Genomic DNA, 18883 nt, shown 5'->3' with positions numbered 1-18883 from the left:
GGAATGATTCTTAAGTGGTCCTTTACAAATATCATACAAAAAGTGTTTCCAACGCATAGTCGTATAGTTTACGAGAATTAATGTGAAGTATATGACTAATGTTTTGAACAGTCACACTTTCTGAATGTTTAGGGCCTGGTCATATCCTCAGAAGCACAGTCGGTTGAGTGATTACGTAATGTATTAAATGTCTATTGTCCAATCCATACTTTTAATATTATTCAATCCTAAACTGAAAGTGTAAGTAAAAGCAAGCATAAGACTATATTGTTGCTATGGACAAGCACGTACATGAGTTCCAAAAACATTTGTTATTCTAAAAATAATATTTGTCAGCCGTGTGCTTGGCATTTATACGTCTGATAAAATATTTTCTCAGAAAAAAAAAATGAATTACACAACTGGATGCCAGCCTGACAATTTGTTATTATGTTGAACATGTTATTGTGTTATACATGTATTGATTGATTTTATTAATCTGTCAATTGAATACTGATTACACGGTCAATACATATAAGGAACATAAATATATAATTATATGTTTTATTTTATAACAAGAAATATTTTACATATAAATGTGTATAATAATTATGATATTTAGCAGGACTGTTCCTTTTACTTTTATATGTCACTTCCTTATACGTCTGTTATTTCAACATTTTTGTTCTATGCCCTGAAATTTCCCATTACAGATAGAAGTGCGCAGATATGTATCTTTGCAGCATTGTTTCTCCTCCTTAGATTTAGAGACATCAAATAACATTGTAGAGCATCCCTTACTCTACCTTCTTGTTCCATACACTTTCCGAGAATATTTAAAGCTGTTTCCCGATGTCCAAGGTCTGGCTCGATTATTATAGTTCTGAGAAGTTTTGAGAGAGCAGATTGTTTTTCATTATTTCTCCCAAGATGGCTGTTAACCTTGTATTGTAGAAAATAGAGGTAAGGGAGAGAATCCACCACAGCACAATCCATCCAGTCATCAATTATTTCTGTGCGGTATATTCTCTCCTCTTGTGTAGATCTTACCATTTCATATCTGAGTTCGGTTGGAACACAGTAAAATTCACATGGCAGAAATTTGACACATGATGCTGTTGCATAATATTGCGCATCTTCATTGTAAATGTCACATATTGCAAAGTACCCTCGTCTAAGTGACTTTCTTTCAAATTCATAACAAGCACAGAATGGCTCAACATAATTCAGATCATAGCGTCTTACAATCTCACTGAGAACCAAGTCAACTTTTTGTATGTCTTGAATACAGTATAAGATTGAAGCTAATTTCAATTTACTTGATGCAACATCTGTATTTAATCCAAGTGAGATGAGTTTGAGCGCATCTGATAAAACAGTGTTGTGTTGATTGATGTTGATGGAGGCCAGCACAGATCCGAGGGTTGTACAGCACCATGGTAACTTTAGTTGACAGGCTGTCGCAACCATTCCTTCACATTGAACATTTAATATCTTTGATATACAGTTTGTCAATATCTGTACGGCTTCATGAGGACTTTTGTTCTTTACAGGAACTGAAATGGAAATGTTTGTGGCTGTATCATATAACAGAAGTCCTGAAATATATTTACTTGTTTGAAATCGGCATAAGTTAAAAAACTTGAATTGAAGCCTAGAGCCAATATCATCATATTTAATACCAAGCATTGCCGCTCCTTTACTGTTGATAATATTGTTGACTATTTCCAGAATATATGGTTTGACTGCAGGTGATATTTTACCTCTCATCAAATTGTTCTCGGGTATGATAAAATGTGGACAGTTTTCATTGATGATATTGTTATACAGGAGATATAAACACAGTGATAGACAAGAAAGTAAATTGTTTTCTCTCCAGATGTTAAAATGTGAATTTGCAATACAGTGCAAGAGTACAGTTTTACACATATAACTGGAAATCACATGTTCAAACTGCGGGTCAAGGAATGATTTTATAATCATTTTCATCAAGACATAACAGCGAATCTGTGTAATATTAAGATTAAACATTAAACACCTTTCGGCTAAAGATGTTGATATTCTCCACTCAAGTTGCTCATGTTCACTCCCTCTATATCCAACAGGAACAACAAAGCATCCAGTTCTGCTGCAATATTGTTTTATTTCAGCAGACGGCCACTGAGCATCACTATGTTGATCCTGCCATCGTCTAGCTTGTTGTGGCCATGTTTTACAATGTAGAGCTAACACAAGGTCCATATCACAGTAACCAGGAGGTCCTTGATTTACTCCTGCTGGACCATGTACTTGAAGTCTGTCTAGGAATCCACCAAACAGATGTTTTAAATGAAATATACCAGGTAGTATAATATGTTTTAGCAGTATTTTTCCTGTTCTGTCTCTGAAGAAGTATTGATCAGATTCTCCATCAGCAGGAAGAGGAACATCCGGTCTCAGCATTTGAAGTACACAATATCCCGGAGATACAGAACTATCTTGAATCATCAAATAATTAAGTACACCAGGTATCCATTCACTCCAGTCTTGTATTACAGAAAAAGCATTTAAACAAAAAAGATGATCTGCGTCTGACCTCAATCCCATGGTGGTTGTACCTTCTGATCGACTACCGAAATAGTATGATGTATAAATATTCATATTCCATAGTTGGTCATTCACATTTTTTACTGCTTCTCTCAGAAGCACTGATCTTCTCCTCTTCAGCACTATTCTATCATCAACACCTATATCAGCTAGTACTTCAGATAATTTCATCGACACAGCTTGTGTGTAATTTGGTACTTGATACATCCTGTAAATACAATTTCTAACACATTAGTTAATTAAATTTCTCTTTTATTGATTGTATTTGGTCAGATGATAAGTGTAATTTGTAAAATATTCAAACAATTTTGCTTCTTTTTTTAAACTCATTTCCTGTGTGGAATATTTAAAAAATATTTTTCATCATTATCAAATTCTTGTATTAATTATGATTTTTCACCAGTATGTCAACATTTCTTGAAATGAATGATATATTTTACACTTTTGTATGCTATTTATTTTCTAATGCTCTTCAGAATAAACATGTTATTAATACAGAAAATCGTATAAATGTACCTTTTGTTTATTTATGCAGTATATTATGGGTAATGAGGTTTTGTAGATTACAGTGAAAGATTTCTTTTATTCATTTTGAATTTGTTAATCTAGAATATTGGATTTTCTTAAGTAATTTTACTTCGTTTTTTCTTTCAGTCTTAATAAGATAACTCATTTATGAAGTTTTATATATCAGACATTTGTTATCTCCCTTCGTTGCTAGAAAATGACCAGTCTATTTTAAGAATAACAGACATTTGGGTAATTTTTCTAAATATTTGTTAATTATTGTGAAGAAATCGTATAAAAATATTCAATATTTATATATAGTTAATATGAATGAGAGCTGAATAGTATTGCTTGTTAGATATAAATCGAGCCTTCATCATAAATAAAAAATTTGCTTAAACTGTAACAGATAAGATTATTACAGCTGCTATATTATATTCTTAATGATTCAGTGGATGTGATGTAAACCTGGTAGAATGATTTTTCTTTTAAGCCCAGACATGAACTCTTGTTTTACGTCTTCCACTGTTATTATCCACTCTTTATCCTTATTTACATTTAACAACAATATTTCCTCCTAAACAGCATGGTTTATTTTTACCAAACTTCACAGGAATGATCCTTAGCAGGTAACCCTCTAAAAAGCTATATAAATGGTAAAAGTATGATGCATAGTCACAGGAGCAAAGGAGCAAAAAATTCTCTTGAACATGAAAATTATTGTGATAATTGTTTTCAGAAACTGTAATGACCAGAGCTTAGGTATTTGACATGAAACATTACACTGTAGTCCTTAACAAAAGTAATATAGAGATCATGCCCCTGGGATCAAAGATGGCCACATCCTGAGTTTCGCTTAGTTCACATAGACCAATATATGGGAAAGTATATTTGAATCTTAACATGTGACTTTTCATGTGCAGAGTTTAAATTTTATGCATGTGATATCCTCTTATAGACATACATTATGTGTTTATTGATTTTCTTATTAAACCCACTCTGTCACTGATGATCAATTTTTTTATTGTGAAATATTCAAATAACAATTTATCACTTAAAACATTTATCTTTATGATACATCTTTGAAGTAGCTTACACCATCTTCTTTAGTATCAATTAGTTGTACAATTTACATAGCGTAACAATGATTTTTTCTTCTTTCTCTTTCTTTTATTCGCGTGTTTATGATAAGAAACATAGAATTACTTTATGATCCTTAGTTTCTCTTTATTCCTTTCTCTAATGGAAACACATGTCAGAAGAAAAAGAAACGTACCTTTTGTTTATTTATGCTGTAAATTATAGGTAATTTGGTCTGTAGATTTCAACACCTTTCAGGGAAACCACATTTGTCAATTTCCCGATTGTGAAATGTTGGATTTTTTTATAATAATTTTACTTCCTTTTTCTTTTCAATTTTAAGAAGATAACTCTTTTTATATTTTTTAATATATCTGACATTTGATACCTCTCTTTCTTGTAGTTGATAAAGAACACAGTCCATGGCATGTGGTTTATTTGTCATGTCAATAATTGTATAATTATTGTAAAATAATAAAATAGCTTGAACCCTGAATTTAATTTTTTCAGAAAAAGAGAGAACTAAAAATAAGACAACATGCTATCTTAAAGTATGCTGTATTTTGATGACTATAACAAGCAAACATTACATAATGATTACAGTTTATATAATGCATTTAAATTTGTAGCACATTCTAGCTATTTAGTCTACAAATATGTTGTATTTTTTATTACGAAAACAAGAATACGTAACAATCATAACAGTTTATATAAAGCATTTTTTCTATGATCAGTGACAGTCCTTAAATAAATGGACACTACAGTACGGAATGAATTGAACTTTTGTTTGCTTATTAGGGGAAATAATAGCATATTAATTATAAAAAACAAAACAATGTAGGATATTTATTATAAAAAAGAAATGAAAAATCTAGAAAATTTAACATTGTATTTCATGAATAATGAATATTTTGAAATTGAATTTTAAGACAAATATTGTAAATTACCAAAAAAGGGGCAACAATATGCAAAAAAAACAGCCCTTACTATGGTGACTAATTTGGAACACTTGTGCGTCGTGTTGTCGCTAGCAACATCACGACAAAGCGCCAAAAGTCGCGTTGTCGTTTGGCGTGTTATCTCGATGTCACAAAGTCATTCAGCTCAAATCGAATGATTGGCTTCTTGTATGTATAAGCAGAGCGACAGAGGCTGCACAGCAACGTGCGGTTTTCGGTGCTTTCCTAGCGACAGGACGACAAGTGTGACCACGCGCCGTCTGGGGCGTTTTCCTAGGGACAAGACATAAAAGCAATAACGATATACATGTAGGTTATGTTGTCGCTATCGACAACGCAACCAACAAGCATAGTGCACAAAATCAGCAACCAGACCATACTATATGAATTACGCAGTATAACTATAAATATGGTGATAAATGCGGCAAAATCATTCAGTTCAGAAATCGTAAGATGTAAATATTGAAACTTTTTACTTATCTAAAAATCTTTCTCTTAGTACATTGTTCTCAAGTTTGATTTTATTGAAATATTTTTGTTTGTCTGGATGCAGCTTTAAATCCTTGAAAAGGTTTAATATCATAAGAAATATGACAATTCAAATCATGGAAAGTTATTTCTTGAAAAAGAAAACCATTAAAAATGAGAATTCAAATGTTTCAAATGTAAGAACATTATGTTTTTGTTTTATGTAGACATCATGTGTTATATTAAATCTGTGTCATATTTAGATATCTTTGTGATTTGTTATATTTTATCATTTCTCTATGTAATTTAATGCCATGTTTTATGAGAGACATTTTGACTGAATAGGCTGATTGGAAACAAATGAAATGCAGACAAAGGCAAATTTTGTTTACATTTTTGTATACGGGCCAAGCAAAATTGTTAGCACATTTAGCCATGTGGGATTCTATCCTTTTGACTATGCTCGATGCTAGATAGTAAAACAAACCCTGGGTAGTATTATGAATTACTTATATTCATTGAGAAGTATTCAGTGAGTCTATGTGACTGATTATAAACTATTATGCAGAAGACATATATAAAATTTTAAATGAAAACCTATAGTAAATGTAGATATAGCAATCGACTACAACAACATTTGTAAATTCATGAAGGGATATTATTAGGCAAATATCAGTACAGGAGAACAGTTGCTTGTAGTTATGATAAATCTGTGCTAGAGGACAGTTGCTGATAAATCGGTGCTGGAGAACTGATGCTGATGAATCTGTGCTAGAGGACAGTTGCTGATAAATCGGTGCTGGAGAACTGATGCTGATAAATCTGTGCTCGAGGACAGTTGCTGATAAATCGGTGCTGAAGGATAGTTTGTGATAAATCGTTGCTAGAGGACAATTGCTAATAAATCGGTGCTGGAGGCCAGTTGTTGATAAATCTGTGCTCGAGGACAGTTGCTGATAAATCTGTGCTTGGGGATAGTTGCTGATAAATCGTCGGTGGAGGACAGTTGCTGATAAATCGGTGCTAGAGGACAGTTGCTGATAAATCGGTGCTGGAGGACAGTTACTGATAAATCAGTGCTAGAGGACAATTGCTAATAAATCGGTGCTGGAGGACAGTTGTTGATAAATCTGTGCTCGAGGACAGTTGCTGATAAATCAGTGGCTCGAGAACAGTTACTGATAAATCAGTGCTAGAGGACAATTGCTAATAAATCGGTGCTGGAGGACAGTTGTTGATAAATCTGTGCTCGAGGACAGTTGCTGATAAATCAGTGCTCGAGGACAGTTGCTGATATATCGGTGCTAGAGGACAGTAGATGATGAATTGGTGCTAGAGGACAGTTGATGATAGATCGGTGCTGGATGACAGTGGATGATAAATTGGTGCTAGAGGACAGCTGCTGATAAATCGGTGTTACGGGACAGTTGCTGATAAATCGGTGCTAAAGGACTGTTGCTGATGAATTGGTGCTAGAGTACAGTTGCTGATGAATCGGTGCTGGAGGATAGTTGCTTAATAAATCGGTGCAAGAGGACTGTTGCTGATGAATTAGTGCTAGTGGACAGTTTCTGATGAATCGGTGCTCTAGATGACAGTTGCTAAAATCGGTGCTGGAGAACAGTTGGTGATAAATCAGTGCTGGAGGACTGTTGATGATAAATCGGTGCTGGAGGACAGTTGATAATTAATCGGTGCTAGACGACAGTTGCTGATAAATCGGTGCTAGAGGATAGTTGCTGATAAATTGGTGCTGGAGGACTTTGCTGATAAATCGGTGCTAAAGTACAGTTGCTGATAAATTGGTGTTAAAGGAAATTGGTGCTGGAGGACAGTTGCTGATAAGTCGGTGCTAGAGGATAGTTGCTGATAAGTCGGTGCTAAGGGACAGTAACTGATAAATTGGTGATAGAGGACTGTTGCCTGAAAAGTTAGTGCTAAAAGGACAGTTGCTGATAAATCGGTGCTTCATGACAGTTGCTGATAAGTCGGTGCTAGACAGTTGATCAATAAATGAAATAAAATATATTATTATATTATATATCATTATATCGATATATTACAGTTCAGAGCATCTTGAAAAATTACCTTTTGTTTAATTATTCAGTACATTTTAGGTAATGAGTATATTAGTTTACAGTAAAATAGAGAAAATAAGAAAATATGTAAATCAATTTTATATTTTCATTTCACAATTCTAAATCTAGAATATTGTTTTTTTTATACTTTTACTTCCTCTTTCTCTTTCATTCTTAATAAGATAATTCTTTTTTAATTCTTATATAGCTTACATTTCTTATCTCCCTTGTTTAAGTTGATGAATCTTCCTCAGTTCTAGAAAATGACTAGACTATTTTAAGAAATTACAGACATTTGGGTAATCTGTCTTAATATTTTATCAATAATTGTAAAGACATCGTATAATAATATTCAGTATCTATATATAGTTTATATGAATTAGTGCTGGATAATATTTCCTGTGGGTCACATGAGTACAAGCCTGTATTCTTAAAAGTTCGCTAAAATCTGTAACAAATTAAGACACTGAATGTGGTAGAAACCTGGTTGAATCTAGCTATTTAATTTCAAAGTATGTTGTATGTTTGATGACGAAAACAAGAATACATTAGACAATAATAAAAGTTTATGTAAAGTATTTGTACCACTTGTCTAGCTGTTTAAATTTATATACAATGTGCATTTAATGTAAATATTTCGTTTTCAATATATCAATAAATTATTTTCGATTATCAGTCTTAAATTAAATGGACAATGTAGTACTAAATGAATTGAAATTAGTTCATTTGAAAAATATTTTAATATGTAGATATTTGTTTCTTGTTTAAACATGCGTTTAAAAGCGATTTCACCAGGATTAGACTACTTAGAAAACATACTTATAACATGTCAAAATGTGTAAAATATAGAAAAAATGGTACTCTTTTATAATAAATTTATTAAATAACTGGTGGGTCAGTCAATGTATGTTCTTAAAGTCTGGACATACATTTCATCAAGTTTGATTTCTTTTTTAATTTTGTTTAATCAAATTAATTTGATTATGGGCTTAACTTACTCACTCTCAAGTCTACTTCCTGAAATTTACCAGGTAAAATAAATAGTCGTGACCCCAGAATGGCTCAAACCTCATGATATCTGGGTTAATAGGCAGACATCTTTACAATGTTAGTATGGGTTTTAAAAAATGTGTTTTTTCGAGGTGAGGTAGATGTTATACAATTTATTTTCTATGATCAGGGACAGTCCTAAATCAAATGGACACTGTAGTACTGAATAATTGAAATTAGTTCATTTGAAAAATATTTTAATATGTGAATAATCATTGCTTGTTTAAACATGCGTTATAAAAACTATTCGACCTAGACCTGACTACTTGAGTTATTAGATCAATTACTTGTAACATGTCAAAATGTGTGAAATATGTAAAAATGGTTCTTTGTTAACTTCATAATAACGAGATAAAATAAATGTTGGTTCAGTCATTTGTTGCATAAAGTATTTAATTTACCACATACTTTTATACTTATTCTTTATACAAGTTATTTTCTTAACGTCTGAACAAAGTTATTTTTTATAAAAAAGAATGTTTAAACAAATTAATTTGTTAATGAGCTGCTAAATACATAGAGTAGTAGATATATATTCAGATACATCGGCAGAAATATGGACGGCAATCTATAATTTGATTAATTTATGCAAGTTAAGTACTCTAATGTATATAGTAACCATTGATATATGTTTGTAAACAAAAAGTAAGCTGGTAAGAAAAATATGAACATGTTTGTATAAATGAAAGATGATGCAGAGTGATATCTGAATATGTTTGTATATATATAGGAAACTGGTATGTGATATATAAATATATGTGTGTATATATGAGGGTGGTGAGCGATAAATGAATATATTTGTATATAAGAGGTCAATGAGACGGCACGAATATGTTTGTATATATAGGAGGCTTGTGAGTCATTTATGAAAATAAATAAAATTGTATATAAAGGAGGATGGTGAATGATACATGAACATATTTATATATAATGGAGGCTAGAGGAGTGATATAGAAATATGTTTGTACAGAAAGAACCTTTGAGACGACATGAATATATATGTTTATATTTGAAGTTGGTGAGTGATATATCAATATAATTGTATATAAAGTAGGCTGGTGAGTGTTATACAAATGTGTGTGTGTTTATAGAGGAGGCTGGTGAGTGTTATACAAATGTGTGTGTGTTTATAGAGGAGGCTGGTGAGTGTAATATAAACTTATAGTACTTATGTACAGACTCAATTAAACCGAGTCTGCAATTCTCCTGTAATTTTGTTGTGATTAATGCTTCCGAGGGATCACTTTGTTTTCAGATTTTTTTTACTTCACAACAGCAGGTGTAAAGTGCTGTGTGACAGCTGTTAAAAGTTTCCCCGTACATCACTTCAGTGTTGTTATATTTTTCTGGTCCTTCGGGATCATTGATGCCAGCACTATTGAGAGTTGAGAATTGAGTACCTCTCAGCCGGTGCTAGGGGGCGTGAGGGATGTTGCATGTATTCATTATCCCTCATGTAAAGACTAAATCAAACCGAGTCTGCAATTCTCTTGTAATTTTGTTGTGATTAATGCTTCCGAGAGATCAATTTATGTCCAGATTTTTATTTGTATATACAGGAGGCCGATGAGTTATATATGAAAATGTTTGTTTATAATTGAGGCTGTTGAGACGACATGAATGTGTGTTTTTATGAGGTCGGCTGGTGATATATTAATATATTTGTATACAAAGGAGGCTGATATGTTATATATAATTATGTTTTTATATAATGGAGGATGCTTAGACGACATGAATATGCGTGATTATATATGAAGTTGGTGAATGATACTAGTATATAAACTTATTTGTATATAAAGGAGGCTGGTGAGTGATATGTGAATATCTGTGTATATATTTGAAACGGGTAAGTGAAATATGAAAATGTTTATATATTTTGGAGGTGGGTGAATGATATGTGAATATGTTTGTATATAAGGGAGGCAGGTAAGTGATTTATTGATATATTTATATATTTAGGAGGGTTGTGAGTATATTCGATAACGTAGATGCTATAAGTAGTGCCATGTAAGTACGACTTTATTTTCATGATTAATTACGCATTAATTATGTATATTTTGTGCATAATTTATTACACTTAGACAAGTATATATTCGTGGATAATTACATATATTTGGTAAAGTCATAGAGGCATACTATATGTAGGCTTCGCTACATCACAGAAACGACTAACTGATATTGTAACCAGTGTAGACATTAACTGTCATGTGCTCTGACTGGACCTATCAGGGTTTTTAATGGTATGATCCCGAATGGCAAACATAGTGGCACTATGTCTATCTGCGTAAATGAGTCTCACGCATCACATCTTCAGTATGTTTTGGGGTAAGTTTTGGGGTTTTTGTTTTACTGGAGCATAACTTATGTAGTTATTGTTAGGAAGTTTTTAAGCTAACGAACATGTAAGTGGTTCTACTTGTTAATTCCCTTCCACAAAGTGAAGGAGGGGATTGTAGGAATGGACCCCATCTGTCAGACTATGTGTCTATCTGTCCGTAACACTTTTGTGTCCGCTCCATAATTTCAACCGCTGTTTTATCCAATAACTTAGCACAAGTGACCACCATAATGAGTCAATGCGCAGAGCGCAATAATTGGTTTGCGACCCCCAAGGTTCTATTGTCACTCTTAAAAGTCAAGTGTCTACTCGTTCTTGTCGGTTTTAAAAAATTATATACGCTGCAATGTTTTTAAAATGACGGCAGAAATGATCACCATTATGAAACGATGTGCAGGGCACAACAATCATGTCACTACCCTCAAGGTCTTTTGTTATGTCCGCTCTATAACTTAAGTTACCTGACACAAATGATCCCCACCAGGACGCAATATGCAGAGGAAGCATCAAGGTTGCTTCCCCAAGGTAAATCCAAATTGCTACCCTAAGTTTAAGGTCATACGTAAAGGTAAAATGATAAAGTCCACGTTTGCCTGTCTTTTCCTTTTCTCCATAACCCTAAACATATAACATAACATAATCAGTTTCTCTGGAATCTTATTCTTACAACTCACTACCGGTAAATGGGTTTGGGTCATGTGTGTCATGTTCCTTTAAAATATTGATAAACACTTGAAAAAAGGTGGAAAAACAGGACAAAATTTCAACAAAAGTTATTGCTTAAAAGAAATTCAATATTTAGATGACTTTTAAACTTACACAGATTAATAGTCTCTGTTTGAATGATATCATAAAACTTTTGGTTGTTATCAGTTTTTGGGGTTTACGTCATGCCCAGATTATAATGATACTTTTACAATGCAGTTTTGGTTCAATAAGACTTTCAAATTATCAAATATCATATTATTCATTTGATTGAGCATTATTTATAAAAAAAATCAATACCCATATTAGTTTTTTAATTTAAAACACTTTATTTATTCCAAAGTGGATATAAGAGATACATAAAAAATGTTCAAAGAAAGGAGAGAAAGAAAAAAAAACAGTTGATACCTCTGGGGATTTGAACCCACGTCGCTTATTTATTAAAGCTTATTTGAATATTCTTAAAAGCGGAGGTATTGCATAAGGGGTACATGATTAATCTCTTCTAATGAGTGAACAGTTTAATACCGTGACATAATCATTTGTATTTTGGGATTTGAACATGTCACATCTTGGGGTATCCCTAAAAGTTTTTATACATCATTTTTGTCTAATCTTACTACAATGTTTATATGTTAGTCCTCATTGTTCTGGAATCTCATTCATTAAATACATTTGCAGAGGATAATTGGGAATTATGTCACCTGTGATCGTGGTGAATCTATAAAACAAGAATGAAGAGATGGAATATGTCCTATCCTGTTAATCTAATATTATGTTGTACGAATTCAAGAAAAAAAAAACCTTTACAAATGCACAGCTTAGTTTAAATTGGTGTTGTACTTCAATATCTTATCGTCTTTTGAGACCTTTAGACATCGTGAATGTATAGTTTCCAAAGAGCCCACGCAAATAAGGCAGTATAAATACTTATGTTATAAATGATATAGACATTTCAAAAGCATGAATATGCGCTTTATCTTTATATACATAATGTGTTAACATTATTACAAATAAACTGTAATATAGCCTATAACTCATTATTTGAATACCCTCAAAATATGTCAGAATTACATCCCTCTTACAGGAAGGTCATTTTTATTGATGCGTGTACTTCTATTCCTAATAAGAAGAAAGTAATGATAAACAAGAACATTGCTGAAGGCGATAATTACTCCAAAACCTATACATTTGTCAATGTATTCAATACATTGTCAAGTATCAGTCAATAAAGGCTGTAAGAAAAAAAAGTTAAAATATTTTCCTTTTTTTTTCTCTTTTTTTATGCACAAGTGACCAGGACCCCAGTTCTCCCTATGCAAACGTAAAAATTAAATTTTAGCACCAGTGACATTGACATTAGTATCAGACTTTCCACTGAGGAGAGCAGTGACCTAGTGGTTAAGGTGTCTGCCTCTCAACATAGGGATCATGGGTTCTAGCCCTAATCGGGTTACGACCATGTTTCTTCATATGACAACAGTACTGTTTGGTTCCAGGAAGCGAACTTGAAAGTGATTTATATAAGATCCAAGAATTAGTCCGTTTAAACCCAACTTTCCCATACTTCACAAAAATAGAGGACCACTAAAACTATGAACAAACTAAAATAAAAACTATTTAATTCGTGTAATCAACATATGATAAGTTGTATGAGAGAATGTTTAAAAAATCTATTTCACGCATTAGTGATCATAAACTTTAAGGTGTGTTTCTAAAACATATGAAAAACACCAGTCACTATTTAAAGGCAATAGAATATAAAGCATCACTAAGTTCTATAAGGTGATATAATTAAAAAACAAGCAATGTAGCTTTATAAATTTTAGACGCAGGCTCCCTCATGCTAGTCTTTGTCTGTGAGTGATAAAAAGTCGTGCAATACATTTCAAGTTTTTCCCCGGAAACACGCGATTATACTATCTTTAGGATAAATAATTGAAAAAATTATTGTACAGTTATTCGTTTTACACTGCATTTCCTCTTACCAATTTCTATAAGTACCATCTGACGTTTTAATAAGATATAATTGACAGCATGGAAGTTATACTCGATACAGCAATCTATTAGAAAATCCTAAGCATCATGAAGTAAAATAATAAAAAAGCAAGGTAGAATTAAGGTTTTGTACACTGAACTTCCATATTCTTATCTGTATCACGGTGTGTAAGTTATATAATAAGTGATGCATAAAATCGTTTGGTGGCTTCACTTTCTAGTTGTTTTTGTTGTACTTATAATATTTAAAACTCATTTTTTTAAACAAAATAGCATATTTGATTTCTCTTTAAGTTGACTTTTATAAATACACAACTTAACCGCTTAGAACAAATTTTATAGCAACTTTTTCGCTGACGTCAAAATAAATAAACGTGTCGGTCACCTGAACGTCTATAGAATTAAATCATGAATATTTCTGCTTATTTAGCTGAAGTAAATAATATTGCGAGATTTGAAAAGTGCCTATCGTACAATTTTGACCACGATTACAATAAAATAAGATAAAATGAAAAAATACATATGTCTTTGTACAAGTTATTAATTTGAATTGATGTATATTTAGTGTTTGATGTCTGGTTATTTTTTTACGCTCGAACTTATCAATGAACAAATATAAGTAATAAAACATTTTAGAATTGAATAAACCATTGAACTATTTTGAACGATATACTTTACCTTATGGTATGTGTTATCCAAATTGTAGAGTGGCCTTTGATTTATTTACATAACAAACCCTAAGAGAAACAAAACATAAAAATATCGTTTAAATCAAAGTCCAGTAAAAAAATGGTTATCTTTCTCGATCGATCCACGTACGAACATGACACAATTAAAAACCGACTATTTTGAAAGACAATGACTCTTTTTACGACTTTTTGATCTTTTATATTGCCAAAAATGTTTGCCCCAAGCCAAGATATCTGTTACCAATTTGACAATCAAATGTTCTATATACTTTCACTCAACTATGAAACAGGAGATTGTTTTGATAACATAGTTAAACAATATATATATTAAACTTGACAGGGTAATAACCACATTATGTTCTTTTGTTCTTGTCAGACAAAATGTAAACAGGTATGACATTGTGTATTTTCTTTTGTGTGGGGGGGTTAATTTTTCTGCTTTTGAATTAAATAATTTTCAACAATCTGAAAAGAGAAAATATCCCTTTTTGCAATTGCACATGTTTAGTAAATACGTTATATTTTTATCTCTAAGTCCAATAAGAATACAAAGAGAATGGTTCAATTCACTATTGATTAATAAAAGTAGACGTTATTAAGTAATGCATACGTTATGAATGACGAATTCTACATGCTGTCAATGTAGGACGCATATATGTATTGTATTCTTGTACTTTAAGTGGTATATCCTTTTTTCTGCTTAGAAAGATAATATTTAATGCACGTTTATATGAACAAATGCTTGAATTTTTTCTAGTGCTGAATTAATTGACAAGTAGTCAACTTAGCCGGATTAGCCATTTTTTAACTAAATGTGCAAGCAACATATAATATATGACAACAACAGTGTCAGGTGGGTGGCTACCGTACGATATTCGATAGGTGGCGCTCGGTAAATGGATAGCCGCAGATCAGTATAATATATATTTGCTCTATTTTCTTTTTAATAATAACTTATCTCCTCGATTTAGTCAAAGAAGAGTTTAAATAATTAACAATGAAGTTGTAATTATTTTTGTAGGCTTCATTTTATAATAATCTAGTAAAATCGAATTGGAGTCTTATCGGATTTGTAATTCAATTGTATTGGCGGACAAAAACGACGGGTTGACAGACAAAGATGTATATTCCAAACAAATAAAAAAAGGTAAGCAAACGTTATATATTGTTTTTTAATTCTTATTTACCGCATGTTTGCATGGATTCGACGGTTAATTGATCATTGTAAAGTTTGACTGGTAAAACTTAAAGTCACATGATTTCGCGAGATAAATATTTTCGTTTCCTCGTCAGAGCATTTAGAACAATTTGTATTATCGGATCATTTTTCCCACACTATATCGCCATTGCCAAATTATTTTTTTTTTGCATACTCAATGGTATGAAATATACTTGCAATTGAAATTAATAAAAGGTTAAATGCAGTACGTTTTACTCTATTATTCAAATGCTGGCATATAAAATTTCCTCTTTTTTCTTATCAACATAATTTTCCCTTATCTGAGGGGCCAGTCATTTACACATGTATCAGATAACTGTAGGTCTCAAGCACAGTTTGATTTTGATGTCTGTGTAGTTGATAAACTACAGGTTGTTAAACCCATAAGCATACCACGTGTATAATGATTCATGGCATTTGATACATGTAAATTTATGATACTACTTTGGTAAGATATTTCTGAAACCACATTGTTTTCGACTACTTATCTTTTCATAAATGTAATCAGACAACATATAGGTCAGTAAACACATTATCAAGGTTATAAATCAATAAAAATAATAGTTTGTTAATTAGCCTGCTTATCAAATATAGTGTAACAAGTTAATATGCTCATATCATATAACGTTTGCAACCTTAGCCAGTCTGTCCTTTATACTCTTAGCAGATCGGATCATGCTGGGCAGAGATTATATCTATAAAAATGACAGTATCATGTAAATTTCTTGGATGTTGTAACATTTGTATAAATTATAATAAATATAAAAAATATCATTTTCATATTAAATTTTGCGCAATTAGAATTGATTCGGTATTTGTTATGTCAGTTTTCCATTATGAGTTATAACGAAGATAAATTATCTAAGTTTTACTTTTATTTCTTTAAACACCTCTGTATGATTGAACAACAAATTTCACAAAAGGTCGGGTAAATGATTATCAAGATTTTTGATTCTACCATTTAAAAAAAATGCACATGCATTGCCAATTTTGAAATAAAAAATGTTTTGTATTTTTACTTTCTCATAAAGTTGAAGTAAATATAAGATTTTGCCTATTATATTAGACAAACATCCATGCAATCACATGAATAAATTTTAAACCGATTATGACCATTTTTATGAATGGATTCTATTCCACTTAAATGAACATGATATTTGTGATATCGTAATGTACAGTAGGCACAAAATTACTAAAGTAAATAAAAAATAAGCCTCTTTTGTTAAAGTAGTTTGGGAGTTTTGTCAGAATTTCATTTAATTGTAATATGTAAAAGTGATTTATTTCTTGCAAATGTAAGTGATTATTTGATTTATTTTTAAATTTCAGGTAGTGTTAGTGATGAGATCTCAGGTTGGAGACGGTAAAGGTTCCGATTATGATATGCTTAAACTTTTAAGTATGCCCCAGATCGCCAAAGTGGAGGTGGACGAAAGAAGAATGCTAAAAACGTCATTGAACGCGATCGTTACGGTGGGGGCAGTGTGATGATATGGGCGGGAATTTGTGGTAAAACTGAATTGATTACAGTAGCTGGAAACCTTACTGCAGTGCGGTATTGTGACGAGATAGTGGAGCCAGTTTTTGTCCCGTTTCTGTTACAACATATATATATTAAATCTTGACTCGTCGGTAAAAATAACATCATTCCACTGTGCACGGTTCCATCTTTGGTGAATTCTAGCCCAAGGGACGCGATCCTGTCGATGACGTTGTGTTAACGGTATCCCCACGAGAGGTCGACGTCCATGGAGTCTGCCAGCGTGAAGTCTATTGCGCACTGTCCTGTCACAAATTCTAGTACCGGTAGAATTTCTGAGGTGATTAGCCAACCTGCGACTAGACATAAATCGATTTCGCCGTGACGTCACAACAATATAACGGTCTTCTGCATACGTTGTTTTTCGTGGTCTACCCGAACGTTGCATATCATTTACATCCCCTGTTAGCTGATATCTAGTTTTGAGACGACTAATAGTCGATTCGCTTACGTGAAATTGTCGTGCAACTTCCCGCGCCGTCATACCAGCATTTAGCATGCCAATAGCCATATGACGTCGAGGTAACGTCATTCCTGGAGTACGTCCCATTGAATAATTTTCGAAATTAAATGTGGTTAATTGGTTTATGGTATAAGATTGACAAGGCTATATTACGTTTGGATTTTATACATGCCAGATTTCGTGCTGCACGTGCTCTCCGTGGTTTACCAGTTACTACACGTTTTGATGTTTCAGAACCACAGATGCTTAAAACTGAACAAGGAATCTATGGTATAGGTCAAGCTAGACATTATTACAGCATAAAACATGTATACATACATTGTCCCTAAATCTATATGTACCCCTACAGAACTCGCTAAACATATTTCTTTCAGTATATGATGTATAATTTAGTTTTATTGTTTTTTATTATTTCGTTTAGGCTGATTGGAAAAAAATGAAGTGGATGCAAAGACATTTTTTGTGTACTTTTAGTATATGTTAACATTTTTGTGCAACAGAAATGATAATCTAAAACCCCCAAAAAACAAAGCAAGTACAGTTTTTGTAACAAATCTAACATAGTTAAATGGTCAAGCAAAACTGTTGGCAATGCACACCATGTGGAATTCTGGCTTTTTGCTTTTTCTCAATGCTCGATAGTAAAAGAAAACCCTGGATATTTTTAAGATTTATTCATGTTTACTGAGAATAACTTCACTGAGAGTCAATTCTAGAGTTAGGGTCTAAGTGGCCGACTGTAAACCATAGTCCAGAAGACATGTATACGAAAAGTTTAAATTAGATGTTTCAAGGTTAGCAAATGTTAACTGTTTACACGATAAGACGACTTTACAACCGTGTTAACGTTCAACAGACTCCACTTAAAGAAAAATCTTAGACTTTTAGAATTATAATTTTTAATGATAAGGTAGCATATTTTGCATATATATTTTGATTACAAAATATATCCCATAATGGATAAACTGATCTTTCTTCAGCTGTTGGTTTTGTACTAACCTCGGTTACCAGCTATTAAATAAGAGGTCTGGCTTTACTCCGACCAACTCAATTTAAATATATAAACGTGTGTCACAGGATGGACGAACAAAAGCAGATAATACGATGAAAACAAATACAGTACAAATAAGCAAGTTTATTATTTAAAAAAAAAAGATGAAATTTCTACAAATGGAAGAAAAATGAAATGAAAATAAATGAATTATGCAGATTAAAGTAAGTCCT

At 32.2% G+C, this 18883-nt stretch overlaps 1 protein-coding gene across 1 annotated transcript; it reads right to left on the bottom strand.

Moving 5' to 3' along the window:
- Positions 1-543: 543 nt before the first annotated feature.
- Positions 544-4476, bottom strand: LOC132720567 (uncharacterized). Its single transcript, XM_060704723.1, has 2 exons — positions 4349-4476; positions 544-2773 (listed from the first exon to the last, which is right to left on the bottom strand). The coding sequence occupies exon 2, from the start codon at positions 2770-2772 to the stop codon at positions 667-669; it is 2106 nt and encodes a 701-aa protein (XP_060560706.1). The 5' UTR covers position 2773; positions 4349-4476; the 3' UTR covers positions 544-666.
- Positions 4477-18883: the final 14407 nt, after the last annotated feature.

The sequence above is a fragment of the Ruditapes philippinarum genome, unplaced genomic scaffold (genome assembly GCF_026571515.1).
Source record: "Ruditapes philippinarum isolate M1 unplaced genomic scaffold, ASM2657151v2 ctg5916_1_1_1_1, whole genome shotgun sequence".
Taxonomy (NCBI): domain Eukaryota; kingdom Metazoa; phylum Mollusca; class Bivalvia; order Venerida; family Veneridae; genus Ruditapes; species Ruditapes philippinarum.
The sequence above is the reverse complement of the archived record's forward strand: the minus strand, read 5'-3'. Positions and strand labels throughout refer to the sequence as shown.

Bases quoted from the DNA above. Each gene is read 5' to 3' on its own strand.
- LOC132720567 (XM_060704723.1), bottom strand. From the start codon at position 2,772: ATGTATCAAGTACCAAATTACACACAAGCTGTGTCGATGAAATTATCT.